The sequence below is a fragment of the Ursus maritimus genome, unplaced genomic scaffold (genome assembly GCF_017311325.1).
Source record: "Ursus maritimus isolate PB19 unplaced genomic scaffold, ASM1731132v1 scaffold_21, whole genome shotgun sequence".
In the NCBI taxonomy this organism is placed as follows: domain Eukaryota; kingdom Metazoa; phylum Chordata; class Mammalia; order Carnivora; family Ursidae; genus Ursus; species Ursus maritimus.
This window is the reverse complement of record NW_024424564.1, coordinates 32360230-32376632: the sequence shown is the minus strand read 5'-3', so window position 1 is coordinate 32376632 and position 16403 is coordinate 32360230. Positions and strand designations below refer to the sequence as shown.

Genomic DNA, 16403 nt, shown 5'->3' with positions numbered 1-16403 from the left:
TTTTGCAAAAGAGAGAGAGCGCACACAAACGATGTGCAGGGAGGGGCAGAGGGAGAAGCAGACTCCCTGCTGAGCAGGGAGCTCTATGAGGAACTCCATCCCAGGACCCCAGGATCCTGACCTGAGCTGAAAGCAAATGCTTAACGGACTGAACCACCCAGGTGCCCCCTTCTCTATCTCTCAAATGAATAATGAACAAATCAAATCTTAAAAAATAAATAAAATAAAATAATTCTCGGTAAAATACCTTATTAAAAATATTGGCTTCTTTTATTAAAAAATGGTGTTGTTCTGCTTAGTTTTCAGATGCTTCAGGTATCGTGAACAGAGACTTGTTTGGATTATGTGTTTCTCAGCTAGACTAAATAAATGTTAACAATGGATAAGTGCAAACACATTGGGCAGTTGCGGCTTGCTCAAGACCATTCCATCCTCAACCCTCAGAAGTGGCATTGTGTGGACTGCAATACAACTGAGTCGATCTGGGCTTGCCTTAGCTGTTCTCATGTTGCCTGTGGAAGATACATTGAAGAACATGCACTCAAGCACTTTCAAGAAAGCAGTCATCCTGTTGCATTGGAGGTGAATGAGATGTATGTTTTTTGTTACCTTTGTGATGATTATGTTCTTAATGATAATGCAACTGAAGACCTGAAGTTACTACGAAGTATGTTAAGTGCAATCAAAAGTCAAAATTATCAGTGCACTACTCGTAGTGGAAGGGTTTTGCGGTCTATGGGTACAAGTGATGATACTTACTACTTACATGATGGCACCCAATCTCTGCTTCAAAATGAAGATCAAATGTATACTGCTCTTTGGCACAGGAGAAGGATATTAATGAGTAAAATCTTTCGAACTTGGTTTGAACAATCACCCATTGGAAGAAAAAGGCAAGAGGAACAATTTCAGGAAAAAATAGCAAAAAGAGAAGTAAAGAAAAGACGACAAGAATTAGAGTATCAAGTTAAAGCAGAATTGGAAACTATACATCCAAGAAAGAGTTTACGTTTGCAAGGTCTAGCTCAATCTACCACAGTAGAAATAGTTCCTGTTCAAGTTCCACTACAAACCCCAGCATCACCAGCAAAAGATAAAGTAGTATCTACCTCAGAAGATGTAAGGTTAAAAAAAGCCAGTGACCCCTCAGGTAAACAAAGGCCAATAGTAACCCCTGGTGTAACAGGATTGAGAAATTTGGGAAATACTTGCTATATGAATTCTGTTCTTCAAGTGTTGAGTCATTTACTTATTTTTCGGCAATGTTTTTTAAAACTTGATCTGAACCGATGGCTGGCTGTGACAGCTAGTGATAAGACAAGATCACCTTATAAGCATCCATCAATCACAGATACAGTATATCAAATGAATGAATGCCAAGAAAAAGATACGGGCAGTGCTCCCTCCAGACCTCCAAGTTTATCATTAGGACTAAGTGGTGGAGCATCAAAGAGTAGAAAGATGGAACTTATTCAGCCAAGGGAGCCAAGTTCACAATACATTTCTCTCTGTCATGAATTGCATACTTTGTTCCAAGTCATGTGGTCTGGAAAGTGGGCCTTGGTCTCACCATTTGCTATGCTACACTCCGTGTGGAGACTAATTCCAGCTTTTCGTGGTTATGCCCAACAGGATGCTCAGGAATTTCTTTGTGAACTTTTGGATAAAATACAACATGAACTAGAGACAACTGGTACTAGGTTACCAGCTCTTATCCCCACTTCTCAAAGGAAACTTATCAAACAGGTTCTGAATGTTGTGAATAATATTTTTCATGGACAACTTCTTAGTCAGGTATGGATTTTTTTAAATCTCACTTTCATCTTGGGGAATTCATAAAATGAAGCCTAAAAAATGCATTTTCTCAGTGTTCCTAGTGTGTTAGAGCTAGTACTGTTTTCATGTCAAAATAGATTGCTTTTACAGAAGTCAGCTCACTCGTTTACAATGTTTTACTGATTTACATGTTTCCTTCATGAATCACTGGAAGTTTTTCATCTATGGTATCAAAGATTTTTTTGTGGGGAGAGGGAATCAAGAAACAGCTTCTTAGGTTGATTAAATTCATTTTCTGAGGGATTGTGAAGAGAGGGTCACACCCCACAGGGAATAGATTTGAAGATGCTGCTGCCCTGGGAATGGATTTTAGTAATTTCAGGAACCAAGAAGTATCCCTGGAGGACTTTCTATAAAACCAAAGGGGGCAAGGTCTGAAAGCTTTAACAAGTAGATAGGGAAATTTTAAAGTAAATAAATGTGATTTCATTGAGAATAATCCTAAACGGTTTTCCTTTATTTTAATTACAGCTATAAAAGTTTCCCTTGTTGTGAAAAGGAATCACGAAACCAGAATCTTCCATCTAATTAATAGCTCTCTGTAATGAGTGGACTTATTGGTAAACTATTACTAGACATAAGGCTCTCTACTTTTCCATAGCATAGAGCTTAAAAGTTTTTTTGTTTTAGGCAATTGGGCTGTTAGGTCATTTCTTTCCCTTTGTACACCTGCCTCTGCTCCTCAGTTCCACTCTCACAGTAATAATACGATCTTCTGTCTTTATAGCATACTTTTCTGGAATGCAGCTTAAATATATATTTTAAATTTTTTTTAAAGCTCGCCCAATGTGGGGCTCGAGCTCACAAACCTGAAATCAAGAGTTGCTTGCTCCACCAACTAAGCCAGCCAGCCAGGCATCCCTGTAGTTTAGTATTTCAAATGTAATTCTTAGGGTTTATCTTTGACATTTGTTCCCTTAATGTTTCAGAAATGTAAAGATTCTACATTGTGCCATTTAGCAAGTAAGCATTGTTTCTTGTGTTGCATGCGATTTTATTTTTCCACCATTTTTATGCAAAAGTTTAAAATGTACCATTAACAGGAGTGCCTGACTGGCTCAGTTGGTAGAGCATGCACCTCACCTTGGGGTGAGTTCAAGCCCTATGTTGGGCCTAGAGCTTACTTTAAAAAAAAGTTAAAATGCATTATTACAAATAGAAGTAATATATAGTCATGGAAAACCAGTATGATACAGTAAATCTATGCAGTAAAAGAAAAATCATCCCCTTATCCCATAACCCCATAACCCACCCATAAAACTATTAACATTTTGGTATACTTCTAGTATTTTCTTCTGTACATTAAAAAAATTATTTTTAAAGTTTTGGTGTTTTTAATTTTTTTTTAAGTAAGTTCCATGTGGAGCCCAACACGGAGCTTTATCTCATTGATCTTGAGATCAAGACCTGAGCTGAGATCAGGAGTCAGACACTTTAACTGACTAGAAACCTGCACACCTTTTCTTCCGCACATTTTTTTTTAAAAGATTTTATTTATTTGTTTGAAAGAGAAAGAGAGCACCAGCAGGGGTAGTAGCAGAGAGAGAGAGGGAGAAGCAGGCTCCCCGCTCAAGAGAGGGCTCCATCCCAGGACGCTGGGATCATGACCTGAGCCGAAGGAAGACACTTAACCAACTGAGCCACCCAGGAGCCCCTCTTCTGCACATTTATATTTTCTCCCACTTGTGCAGTCATGATGAAGTTACCTGCTTTTTTCATTTTTTTCATTATTAATGTAAAGATTTTTCATAGTCATTAAAATATTTGATTTTTTTCACAGCATGTCAGTGCATTATATGTATATACCGTAATTTATTTACCCATTCCTGTGTTGTTGACTTGTAAACTATTTCCAATTTTTCTTTTATTTTAATGTCACAATGCATTCTCTTCTAATGATTTTGCTAAGACAAGAGTCCTAGAATTACTTTGTCAAAGGGTAGGACTTTTGATCCTTGGCTACAGATTTCTTTCCAGAAAGTTACTATTTTGTATTTTGTATAGTGCAAGGGTGCCTACGTGCTTATTTTTTCCTTTATGGATGACTTTTGAAATTAATAGAAATTATTATGCCAGCTTTTTGCTCTCTTCCTTTCAGACACACAATAAACTCTTAGGAAACTGGAAACTGGTCATCTAAGGAGATTCAGATGGTTGGTTCCTGTAATGGCTTCCTTCTTTCTTTCTTTCTTTCTTTCTTTCTTTCTTTCTTTCTTTCTTTCTTTCTTTTTTTTTTTTTTTTTTTAAGATTTTTATTTATTTAACAGAGAGCCAGCGAGAGAGGGAACACAAGCAAGGGGAGTGGGAGAGGAAGAAGCAGGCTCCCAGCGGAGCAGGAGCAGGGAGCCCTATGCGGGGCCTGGAGCCCAATGCAGGGCTCAACCCCAGGACCCTGGGATCATGCCCTGAGCCGAAAGCAGACACTTCACGACTGAGCCACCCAGGCGCCCCTCTTCTTTCTTTTTTTATTCAAGAAACTGTTCTCAGAAGGTTAAACTCCATTAGTCTCCAAATAAACACCAAGAGTGTTCTTTTCTTTGTGTCAGTTTGTTAAATCTAGAATCTGCATTAGACCTGGCTTCTTTATTTTGTTGCCCTGTTTTAGGAACCTAGCTTTTTATAAAAGTTTAGTAATATATCGTGGGTATTATTAGATCTATAGAGTCTGTCTTCAGTTTTGTGCAGTGTTTGTTGGCATTAAGTCATGCTGAATGCTTCACTTGTTAAAACTTCCCCATACTCTATATTTGGTGAGGATTTTAATGTAGTGACATTTGCTTTAAGTGAGAGTGTGACATTATTTACGTTAAATGTATTGTCTTTTGAAATTATCGGTTGGGCTTCAAAATCCATATATGCTAATATACAAATAGTATTTTATTTGTATCATGGTTAAGAAGTTTTAGGGATTTGGGGAGAGAAAATGAGTGAAAGATAAGGGGAAAGGGCAAAGAACAAGCCTAATAATCTAAACACATTAAATTAAATGCATATGAATCTTTCTTTCTCTCCCTGCCCCTGCCCTCCCCCCACACACAATGTATATACCTGATTAAATGAGTGCACAGTTTTGTTTGTTTACCTACATTCAGATTTGACTAATGCCCTTGAAGTTTTTTGAATGCCTACTGGTTAAAGCCCACTAGTACATAATGGGCTTAATGACAGTTGTTGAAAGGAAAAATTATAATAAAAAAAATCCTTGAAAATAATATAAAGCAGATTATTCAGAATTCTGATGGTGCATTTTCAGAAGAAAAGCTAATTTACTGGCAGTGACCTCTATAGTGAAGGGAGTAAATGTTTTGACAGGATTGTAATCTGAGAAACTAATGTTTTTATTTGCAGGTTACATGTCTGGCATGTGACAACAAATCAAATACCATAGAACCTTTCTGGGACTTATCACTGGAATTTCCAGAAAGATACCAATGCAATGGAAAAGATATTGCTTCCCAGCCATGTCGGGTTACTGAAATGCTGACCAAATTCACAGAAACTGAAGCTTTAGAAGGAAAAATCTACGTATGTGACCACTGTAACTGTAAGTAGAGACTGTATATTCTCATTGCTTTTCTGAGATTAGCAAAGAGAAACACAAATGAAAGGAAGTATGAAATAAATTCCTGAAGTAGCAGTTATGGAAGTAAAGTTTGTTAGTTCATCAAAAGAAACTGGGATAGATATTTCTACTTTATAATTGGTATTTGTGAACTATGTGTTTGTTTTGCCATATTGATGACAATAAATTTTTTTGATCCCGTAGTCAATTGTGGAGAGGAAGGATTCATAAAATAAGAAATTTGAACTTAATATGTGAGGCAGAATAAAGTAGTGATGGGGAATAGTAAAAGGAAAGCATGTTATTTAGTACTAAATGTTTGCTTTATGAGTCTTTTTGCTATATATCTAAACATTGGTATATAGATAATATATGTATATAGGTGTGTGTATGCATACCTATATAATAGGAAATATATAGTTGGACTACTGCTATGGAGATTGGCTTCATAAAAACAAAGATTTAGTCAAAAACCATCTACTGACTATTTCTTCTATATTAGTCATTGTTCTAATTGCTATGGATAGAAGTAAAACACTTTCAAGGTGCTCACATACCTAATGGAAGAAACAGGTAATTAAGATCTGTTATGAGAAACTCTACTAGAGGTGAGTGTAGGAACCCAGCACTGGGGGATGAAACAGTCGTTTCAATGAAAGGGAAGCATCATCCTCCAGAATTTGTGTATAAAACCGTGACAGATCTGCTGTGTCTTTTTCTGGTGTCTTTATCTTCTCTATCAGTGTGCATGTGATATCTCAGTGTTTATGCTATATATTTTCAGGTATTCTAATTTCCATGTTTGAAAAAAATGATCTTAGGGTTTTAGGTACTAAGCTTCTCAGGTAATACAAAAGAAATATTGGATGTTCCAGCATTGAAGAACTATCACATCAGTTGATGGTTTTTTTAGAATGACTTATATGAACATTTTCTGAGTGCTGTCTAATATGAACTCTGTGACAAATAGCCTAAGATTTATAAGGTTTGAAAAAAATAAACCTTTATCAAATTCCAATGGTGAAGTGTTTCCTTTCTTGGATATAAATGTAAATGGCCCTAGATGCTTTCATCCATCAAATCTGAGAATAGAAAGATATCATGAGTGAATGCAGAATATGGTTTTATAACATGTTTGTGTGTGTTTACTGGCTCTCCTAAATAAAGTCATAAAAGAGCTGCTGTAATTTAATATATACAGGCAGATGTTTAAAATTATAAGTCAGGGAGTTGATATCACTTATCTACCTATCCTTGGCCCATATATTCAGGGAAATGATCCAAAAGTAGGTCCAGGACATTCAGCAGCACCAGATACCTGGATCTCAGGCGCAGAGACCTGGAGGACAGGCTACCTGTGGCAAATGGAGACAGCTTACAGGACAGCCTCATGGGGGACTGGTTCCACCTCTTCCATGAGAAGCAGCTGCTGCTGTGGCTGGAGTCAGAGCTGCTGTGTAAGTTGAAGGGCAGCTCCTGGGTGTCCAGAGCAAACTCTGGTAGATAGTGGTCCAGCCAGAAGCTTCAGGGCGCAATTCATGGGTGGACCTCTAGAGAAGCAGAGGAGACAACAAAAAGAATCCTAAGTGCCACGTGTTTAAGATCTGGTACTAAAATAGCAAAAGCAAGACACTGAGGGAGGCCACAGGCTCAGAGCTGGAAGAGGACTGCTTTGTCAGGAAGTGGGGAAGGGTGTTCTGAGCTATTAAGGACCCACCACCTGAGATTCCAGTTAGCCTCTGTAAATGAACTGACTATGATACTTTTTTAAATTAAGAATTTGGGAAGAGTATATTAGAGTATGTTTAGGGAAAGTTTTAACTTTTCCTATTAATTGGCATAGCCAAATCCATTTTTAAATATTATAGCACTAGATCATTCTTTTGCCTTATTTGTGGGAGTATATTAAATCAGGTACTTAATTGTTTACATGTCTGTCTGCCTGACTAGGTCTTAAATTGTGTGTGTATGTTTGTACCTATAAGGTTTTTGAGAGCAAGGCCATGTCTTTACCTCTAGCACAGTACAATACCTGTAACAGAGATGTTTAATAATACATGTCTAAAGTATTTAGAATTTACTCGGCATATCCTTGTATCTTTAAATTTGATTCTCTTTCTGTTTTTGATATCACAGCAAAGCGTAGGAGGTTTTCTTCAAAATCAGTTGTACTCACAGAAGCACAAAAACAGCTTATGATTTGCCACCTACCTCAGGTTCTCAGACTACATCTCAAACGATTCAGGTTAGTAGTAGTAGTATTCCAACTACACACTTCTTTGTTTGTTTGTTTTAAATATTTTTTTTTAAATAATCTCTACCCAATGTGGGGCTTGAACTTACTTGATCTTGAACCCAAGATCAAGAGTCTCATGCTCTACTGACTGAGCCAGCCAGTCGCCCCTCCAACTACACACTTCTAAGTTAATCATTCCTTGTGCTTATAGTGCTTCAAAATTTAACACACGTGATGAATCAGATTTTAATAGTATGTTCTTGGCTATTAGATGACTTAACATCTATCTACTTCTGTGTTTTTTTAAAGACAAAAATAATTCTGTCATTATCTCTAGCCTTGACCAATAGACACCATTTTCAATAACTAAGCTTCTGGTTAGCTTCCCTTGTAGAATGTATTGCCGATGAGTAGACAGACCCTTCACATTTTGGTCTGTAATATTATTCCTGTAAGCTTCTGCTTATTAGAGTTTAATATTCAGCATATTTTAGGTATAAAATTTTTAAATTTATAACTTAAGAGTATTTGACCCAATTGCTTCATTCTTGGAAAATATCTAAGGTATACCAGTTCAATTCAGAGCAGTTAACAAAAACAAAAAACTCTAATGTTCAGAAATATATTTAGGCAGGCGAATTAGTTTGCAAAACTGTTGGTTAAGCAAAGCATATGGTTTCATACCTTGCAATAACCATGTTAACCTTAGAGCTTATTCTTAAGTTACTTTATGTGCTATGATTTGAAAACTATCGAAACCGTGTTTTTCATACATATTGGTTTTTGGCTTATTTAAAGCTTTTTTGGCATGTATGTGTGTTTTTTAAGATTTTATTTATTTATTACAGAGAGTGAGGTAGAGAGAGAGAGAGCACACGAGCAGGGGCAGAAGGAGAGGGAGAAACAGGCTCGATCGCAGAACCCTGGGATCATGACTTGAGCCCAAGGCAGACGCTTAACTGACTGAGCCCCCCAGGCTCTCCTTAAAGTTTTTTAAAAAATAATTAAAATAATAATTTTTTTAATCCAAACTTTACAGAAAGTAAAGAAGCACAAAGTAAAAGTAAGTCTTTCCTTTCAGCCCTGCTTCCCAGAGATATTCGCTGTTAATTTTAGTCAGTTATTTCAGTTACTTATGGAAGCTGTTAAAGGTAGAATCAACAAATGTGTGAGTGCTGTTAAATGCAAGATGTTGTTCTATGTTCTTCGGGAAATATAAAGTAGGATCCTCTCCTCAAGATTATAGTCAGACATGCACAGAAATAGTGGTGAAATAGAAATACTAAGGGGATGGCTGGCTCAGTCAGTAGAGCATGCAACTCATAATCTCAGGGTTGTGCATTCAAGCCCCATATTGGGCACGGAGCCTAGTTAAAATTGTTTTAAAAATTAAAAAAAGAAAAATACTAAGTATGACAAGTTATATACAAATTGACTTATCAGAGATTTGGAAGAGGGAGTTAGCTGATGTCTAAATGTTCCCAAAGTCTCTCTAATGGCATAGGGGTCTTTATATCATTCAAGTCTCAGTTCATATGTCTGCTCTTTAGAGCAGACTTCCTTGACCATCCTATTTAAAAGTAGCACCACCCAACCCACACTATCACATTACCCTATTTTTGCTTAAATGGCAAAACCCACTATGTGCAATTAGTAGTTTATTTACTTATTTCTCTCCCTGAAAGTGGAACAGAAGCTCAGTAATGACAGGGACCTTGTCTATTTCATTCCTGTATCCCAACGCCCAGAACCGAGCTCCGTGCATAGTAGTTGCCCAAAAATATTTATTAAGTGAATGAATGGGGCATATAAAGAAGGAAGGAACACTTTAGCCTAAGGGAGCAACATGAACAAAGGTATGGATCAGGACCAGGGAAGGGTATACTACAAAAGGTTTAATGAAATCAGGTGAGACCTGTCATTGTGCATAAAATCAAGTGGAATAGAAACAAGATTAGTTAGAAGGTTAATATTGTATTCCACAGCCAGGTAAGAAGGGCCAGGGAGCATGGAAAAGTAAGAGCATAAATGAGCTTCTGTAAAGACAGAACTGAAAGGACTTAAATTTTTGTTACTTAAATTTGTACTGACTTGGCTACTATAAACTGTTGAAGAACTTCCTGTTCTTCCTAATTGCTGCTTTAATCTGGTATTTGAAGTTCTCCTTTGAGTTAAACCTATTTGACTCCATCCCTTTTGCCCAAAACATTTTTGACCCTTCATGCCATATTTCTTTCTGATTCAGAGATTTTGTTTATGCTGCCTTTACCGCATTTGTCTTTCTCCTTTTTCTGCATCTGTTCAAAAAGCACTATTATATTTGCCAATGTATAAAATATATAGGATATATAAAAGATAAAAGGGAGAATGGGGTAGGGCAGGGGCGTACAGGAGCCTCTGAAAAAGCATAACAAATGGAACATTTCTAGTACCTTAGACACTCCCCATGTGTGCCTCCCAGTCTAATGCCCTCCCTTCTCTTTGAAGCAAACCACTATGAACTTGGGGTATAGTGTTATCATTTTATTTCCATCAGCAGAAAAAAACTGGGTACCTAACTTAATCAATAGGAATGAGTATTGTCTATTTTGATGGCTTATAAGTATTTATTTAGCATTAAATAATGTAAGGTTTGAATTTTATGGTAAACTAAATGAATCTTTTGAATGATGGGAATTATAGGAACTTGTGTTAAGCAAGTCCCATTTTTTAATATGCTTGGTCTTCCATGTTGACTAGTTACAGGTGCATTGAATATAGGATCTCTTATACATTTCATGGGAAAAGTTTTGGGATATGGCTCTTAGTCCAACAGATAATTTAATTTGTAAGTCTAACCTTTAGTTCCATACAATTTTATATTGTACTAATAGCATTTTCATATATTTTTGCTTCATAAAACCTGTCTATCTTGCTTTCTCCTCCTCTACTTACTATTATTTATCATAACCCCATGTTATTTTAGTACTTTAATGCTATCCTATTTTCATCTGTGTCTGTCTTTTGTCTCTGCACCACTGTAAACCAAGCTGCATTACAATCTCTTGAACAACACATTATTTTCCCCTATAGCAACAGCTCATACTATGTGTATGATAAAAACGTTGCTTGCCATACTTTGGTCCAGTACCAGGATGCATGACCAACAGACAGAAAATGACAGTACAGAGGCATTGTTTGAGTTCTGTCCCTAATGAGCATTGTACTGACTTACAGGGAAGGGTTACAGTTCCTATTTTTTTCTTAGAAGAGCTCTAAAGTGTTCTGAAGAATTAGTGGTGCCTTGTTTTGTCCTGCTTTTTCTGTACATCTGGTCAAGAATGGTCCAGATTATGTCTCCCAAGAACAAATTCTAGATTCTGGAATCCTCCTAATGGTGTGACAAGGCAATAAAGAATTAAAAACCCTTTGGTACCTTCAATTAATCTATTAGAAGGGGGAAACTGCTATAGGGCCATATTTCCTTTGCTGAAAGTTAATTTACTTCGTATATTATCATCTAACTACAGAAGACAAATATTTTAAAACCTGACCAGACCTATTTAATAAAACTAAATTCTTCCATTTATAGCCAATTCCAGCATTGAAAGGATTTTATATTTCCATTATTTTACATATGATACTTTGTATTCTATACAGAGGCCTTTTATTATGACTGTCTAAACCTAGTACATGGTTATATTCCCTTGACTTTTTTTGATAATTTTACCCTGGTTTGTTCACAGGTGGTCAGGACGTAATAATCGAGAGAAAATTGGTGTTCATGTTGGCTTTGAAGAAATCTTAAACATGGAGCCTTATTGCTGCAGGCAATCCCTGAAATCCCTCAGACCAGAATGTTTTATCTATGATTTATCTGCTGTAGTAATGCACCATGGGAAAGGATTTGGCTCAGGACACTACACTGCCTACTGCTATAATTCTGAAGGAGGTATAGATGGGGAAAAGTATTTTACCTTGGGTCAGACTTGGAAGTTGGCTTTACAATTTCTAAATTGGCCACTAAATCATCTTAAGTGAAGCCACTTGACCTTTTGTTTTTTTTCCAAGAATGCTTCTGCAGTTCATAAAACAAAACAAAACAAATACAAAGAAAACAAGGTTTGTGCAGAAAATGGCATATTTTCTGCAGGATTGTAGTAGTTTTGACTTTCAAAGGCTGTAGCAATAGGATAATACGGATGGTCACATTAATTAAAAGTCAGATTGCTGTCTTACGAGCCCATTTCTAAGGGCAAGTCCTCTGTTTACTGGTTTCATTTAATTTTGTTAGGAAACAGAGCATTTAATGAACTGGAGATCACAGATATATTTGAACAAACTCTTAAGTTCAGGTTTTAATAAAACTTTTTTTTTTTTTTTTTTAAGATTTTTTTATTTGACAGAGAGCAAGAGAGGGAACACAAGCAGGGGGAGTGGAAGAGGGAGAAGCAGGTCTCCCGCTGAGCAGGGAGCCTGATGTGGGGCTCCATCCCAGGACGCTGGGATTGCGACCTGAACCAAAGGCAGACGCTTGAAGACTGAGACACCCAGGCACCCCTAAAACTCACTTTCACTTACTGCCTCCATTGACCCTCAAGGACAGTCTTCAGAGATAGCAAAATTGATTTAGGTTTCACTTTTTCTTTCCCCTTCCTTTACTACTGAACGAAGACTGAGCCTCTCCATTCATACCATTCCCCCTCACCCAGAAAAGAGGTATGGAGAGAAAGCCCACATAATCCACGAAGGCAATTAATTTAACAATAAACTACCAAGAGTGAGGTGTACACTGCTTTACAGTATAATTAGCAAAAGCACTAACTGGTAAGATTATACCTAGAATTAAGGATAATGTCAAGTGAACTAATCAGATTTTTTAACTTCAGATTACTTCTAGAATAAAGGTAGATGATTCCAGAATAACATACTGCCCAAGCTATATTTCTCATTAACAGAAATGAATTGGCTAATTATTTTCCCTTCAAAGAAACGTAACTCTCACTGAAATTAATGCCTTTAAATCCATTTTAATTTATATTAGAAACTTCTAAAGTTATTTTATAAACATTAAGTATATTTCTGTGCTTCACTCTAGGGTTCTGGGTACACTGCAATGATTCCAAGCTAAGCATGTGCACTATGGATGAAGTATGCAAGGCCCAAGCTTATATCTTGTTTTATACCCAGCGAGTTACTGAGAATGGACATTCTAAACTCTTGCCTCCAGAACTCCTGTCTGGTAGCCAACATCCCAATGAAGAAGCTGATACCTCTTCTAATGAAATCCTTAGCTGATCCAAAGACAGTGGGGCTTTCTTCTTGTGGTTTTATATATACTTTTTAAAAGGGCTTACAATTTTGAGCTTCATTGTTTTAATTTTTTACTTAGGAATCAGTGCACTGTTTATACATTTTGTATCTACAACAAAACTCCTTTTACAGAGCCAAGATTAGCATAAATGCATATATCAATGACAGCAGGTAACAACTTTTTTCAAGTACTTGGGAGTTTTAAACTTGGTATTTACTTCAGACTAGCATTACCTCTTTTTTATTTTGATGTCTTAATTGGCTCAGATCATGAATTTGTGCAATCTTTTACTGAAGTTCAGGTGGCATCATTTTATACATTTATTTATCTTTTGTAGGCATTTTCTATACAAATTCTTATTAGATGGAAAATTAGATACTTTCTTCACTAACAGTCACACCAAAAAAAAATTTCTTTCGGGCCATTTGTATACTGAAGTTACCTCTGCCCCTTGAAGGGAGTTAAACTACCACATTCATTATGAAATATCAAGGTATCATCTAAATACTCATCAATCACACTAATTGATATTCCTGAGGCTTTGTTACAGGGCTCAGAATAGACATTACTTTAATGGAACTTCCATTTTTCCAAAAATGTATTAAGTTTTAATAATTGTTTTTTATTTGGCATAGTCCAAATTTATACAAATGAAAATGACAGCTTTATAAATAGTATATTTAAATTACTTCAGTACTGTGGACATGAAAACAATGATGGCTGGGACTTATAATGATGATTTGTTTGGCAGCAAACAGGTTTGCCCAGATTCTAATAAACAGTCTTATTAAAAATCTGAATTCAGCAGTGTACTATGATATGCAAGTACAGTTTAACTTGAATAAGTTCATATTATATGTTTAACATTAGATCTCTTAAAAGCTTTGTACCAACCATATCATATCTTGAGATTTTTTAAAGGAAAAAAATGTCTTCTTGAAGAGAAAAAAAATTGCGTAGGACAGAGAAGATAATTGTTCAAAATTGGCAACTGGGCAACATGTTCAGCATCTCGTATTTCTAAATAACTAAAGGCTTGGATTACTTTTGCTTCAATTATGTGAAGACTAGGAACCTCAGATATTCAAACACTGGGCCCTTACTTTTTTAATTAAAAATTATCTAAACTTGCATTTTATTAAAAAATATAGTATGAAATACTCTTTGTTCTTCCCTAATAATCTTACTAGATCTCTTCAAAATCCTACGGCTGCTAATTATTCACTAACCTCTGTAGATCAGCTATTTAACATCTTAGCTCAGTGTGAACCACTGGAAGATAATTTTTTCCTTTTTTAAGTGGATTTTCTTGCAGGTTGAAATTTTAATGAAAGATAATATCCTGTAGAATGCTGTTCTCTGCTAGTGATCATCTATTAAATATAAGCTTGAAAAGGATTAGCAAATTTTACTTAAATTTCAGAGAGCAAGTCATTGGGGCAGCTGATCATGAAGTGCAATGAGAATTTATCTCTGAACAGACAAATCATTATGCCAAAAATACAGCTTGAGTATTAAATGGCTAAAGTTTAAAATCGTTCATTTAAATACCTATGCAAGTTGTTACCTCAACTGTTAATGTAATTATACCTCATTAAAGATTTATGTGGTCAAGATACTAGAGTCTAGCCTCTTTTAATTTCAAGGATTACTTTATACTTGGGTTAACTTAGCTGTACACTTTTGCACCTAATTTTAGGGAGATATTTTAAAAACCACTCTGGAAGCTTTGCTGTTTGTAGTAGTATAGTTGCTTGTTTCAGTACTTACTTCGATATAAAAATATACGAAAGAAAATGACTTAGCTTTTTACTTTAATCCCTCAAAACCAAAACCTATGGGGGAAGCTGTGTGTGTGAGGTCAAAGGGGTATACGGGAACTCTATGCTCAATTTTGCTACAAACCTAAAACTGTTATAAAAAAATTTATTAAATTTACAACAAAACTAAAAACCTAGCCAGTGAACAAAAACTTAGATTTCTTATTGTATATCTCAGTGTAGACTTCTACATTCAGCTAAGTTGATCTAACAAAAAACAACATGTTTTGGTTGTAAAATAATTTACTAAAGGCACTATTTGTTAAACATCAAACTAATAATTTGTTACCAATAAGGTACATCATTGTAAACATGACAAAATGATTTCAAGAGATACATGGCTAGTAGGTAAACAATACAATTTTTTTAAGTGACAGCTTTCCTATTTACAAGATCATATTCCTTCCAGCTATTCCAGGGGCGTGCAGTGATGCTACTGCTCCCAACAGTTACCTGGGACGGGGAGCTTGGAGCTCATAACTGGTTTGAGATCACTACTGCTAGAGGTCTTACAAAGCTCCAAAATTCTTCACTCCTAAGGTCAAATGTAAAACTCTTGAGCTTAGAAATCAAGATACTTTCTATCTCCCACCAAAACACATCAAAAAGGTATGGACTTAGAACCCCAAAAGAACTAGCTGGAGGGCCCAAGACCTGTAACACGTCCAAGCATGAATTGGTGAGCTCTGCCACTAAGCACATCACAGAAGATGGAGAAAATAATCCAAAAGTAGCTCTTGAACATTAGCACCATAATAAACATGGCTCATATAGCTAAAAACTAGATTGTTTATCCCACAAGATAACATTCATTTATTTATAACTCTAATGCTGGAAGAGCAGCTTTTTAATGTATAGTAAGTGATCTAAGTACAGAAGTCCGGTTTTTCTTCCTATGAGAAAAACATTAAACAAAATACAAACTGAACAGCATCCCAGAGGCAGTGAATCTTATTGTGCTAAAGCATTTACAAATTAAGGCTTTACCTTGGTACATAAACAATTTTAAAATTATGTTGGAACATTCCCAACAAATCAGTTACAAAGAATTCAAGCAATTTGTTCAAGAATCTGTAGTGGGACTCGGTTCAAACAAATATTCAGCATCTTACATTCAACTTATGCGCTTAGCTGCCATGATGAGTGTTACTGTTACCTCACTCCCTGAAATGCCACCCAGAGTTTTGAATTCAAGCCAGTCAAGGGGCAGGGAGTTAAAATAATCTGGCTCACTAATGAAAAACCCTAATAATTCAATTAAACTTTTCTAACTAGAGCACGATTCAAGTACAGGAAGTTTCCGTTTTAGTTAGTTTTAAATGCCCTTTTGGTTTACTGAGTAAGCTGAATACATTTCCTGATAAGTACTACCACTGGACAAAGGATCTAAATGCTGAGATTTTATTAAATCAAGGTTTCAAGCTGGTACAATGTTCCCACTAGGTCATGTTTCAATTAACAGATCTTTCCAATGTCAGGAAAAAATGAAAGACAAAAGATTAATATGGTTCTAAAAAAAATAAAGGCAAACTACTCCTAAAGCTCTGTATTAATTTATGAAGATTCTCCCACTTTATGCATGTATAGCTCTTGTTTTAGCTGCTATGTCAAAAGAAAAGTTTCACTGTAGAGGTCTACAATCAAGATAAAAGGCTC

General features: G+C 36.0%; 1 protein-coding gene across 2 annotated transcripts; it reads left to right on the top strand.

Moving 5' to 3' along the window:
* Window positions 1-316: 316 nt before the first annotated feature.
* On the top strand, window positions 317-16333 carry USP44 (ubiquitin specific peptidase 44). Of its 2 annotated transcripts, XM_008687717.2 has the most exons (6): window positions 317-1018; window positions 1061-1794; window positions 5185-5380; window positions 7535-7643; window positions 11360-11565; window positions 12712-16333. In XM_008687717.2, exons 1-6 carry the CDS (start codon window positions 370-372, stop codon window positions 12909-12911), a joined length of 2094 nt encoding a protein of 697 aa, XP_008685939.1. In that variant the 5' UTR covers window positions 317-369; the 3' UTR covers window positions 12912-16333. The 2 variants fall into 2 exon arrangements, with proteins under 2 accessions (XP_008685939.1, XP_008685938.1); XM_008687716.2 differs by having other exon boundaries at window positions 317-1794.
* The last annotated feature ends 70 nt before the right edge of the window (window positions 16334-16403 follow it).

Bases quoted from the DNA above. Each gene is read 5' to 3' on its own strand.
- USP44 (XM_008687716.2), top strand. From the start codon at position 370: ATGTTAACAATGGATAAGTGCAAACACATTGGGCAGTTGCGGCTTGCT. The intron at 7,644-11,359 runs GTTAGTAGTAGT...GTTTGTTCACAG, and splicing joins CTACATCTCAAACGATTCAG to GTGGTCAGGACGTAATAATC. The intron at 11,566-12,711 runs GTATAGATGGGG...GCTTCACTCTAG, and splicing joins CTGCTATAATTCTGAAGGAG to GGTTCTGGGTACACTGCAAT.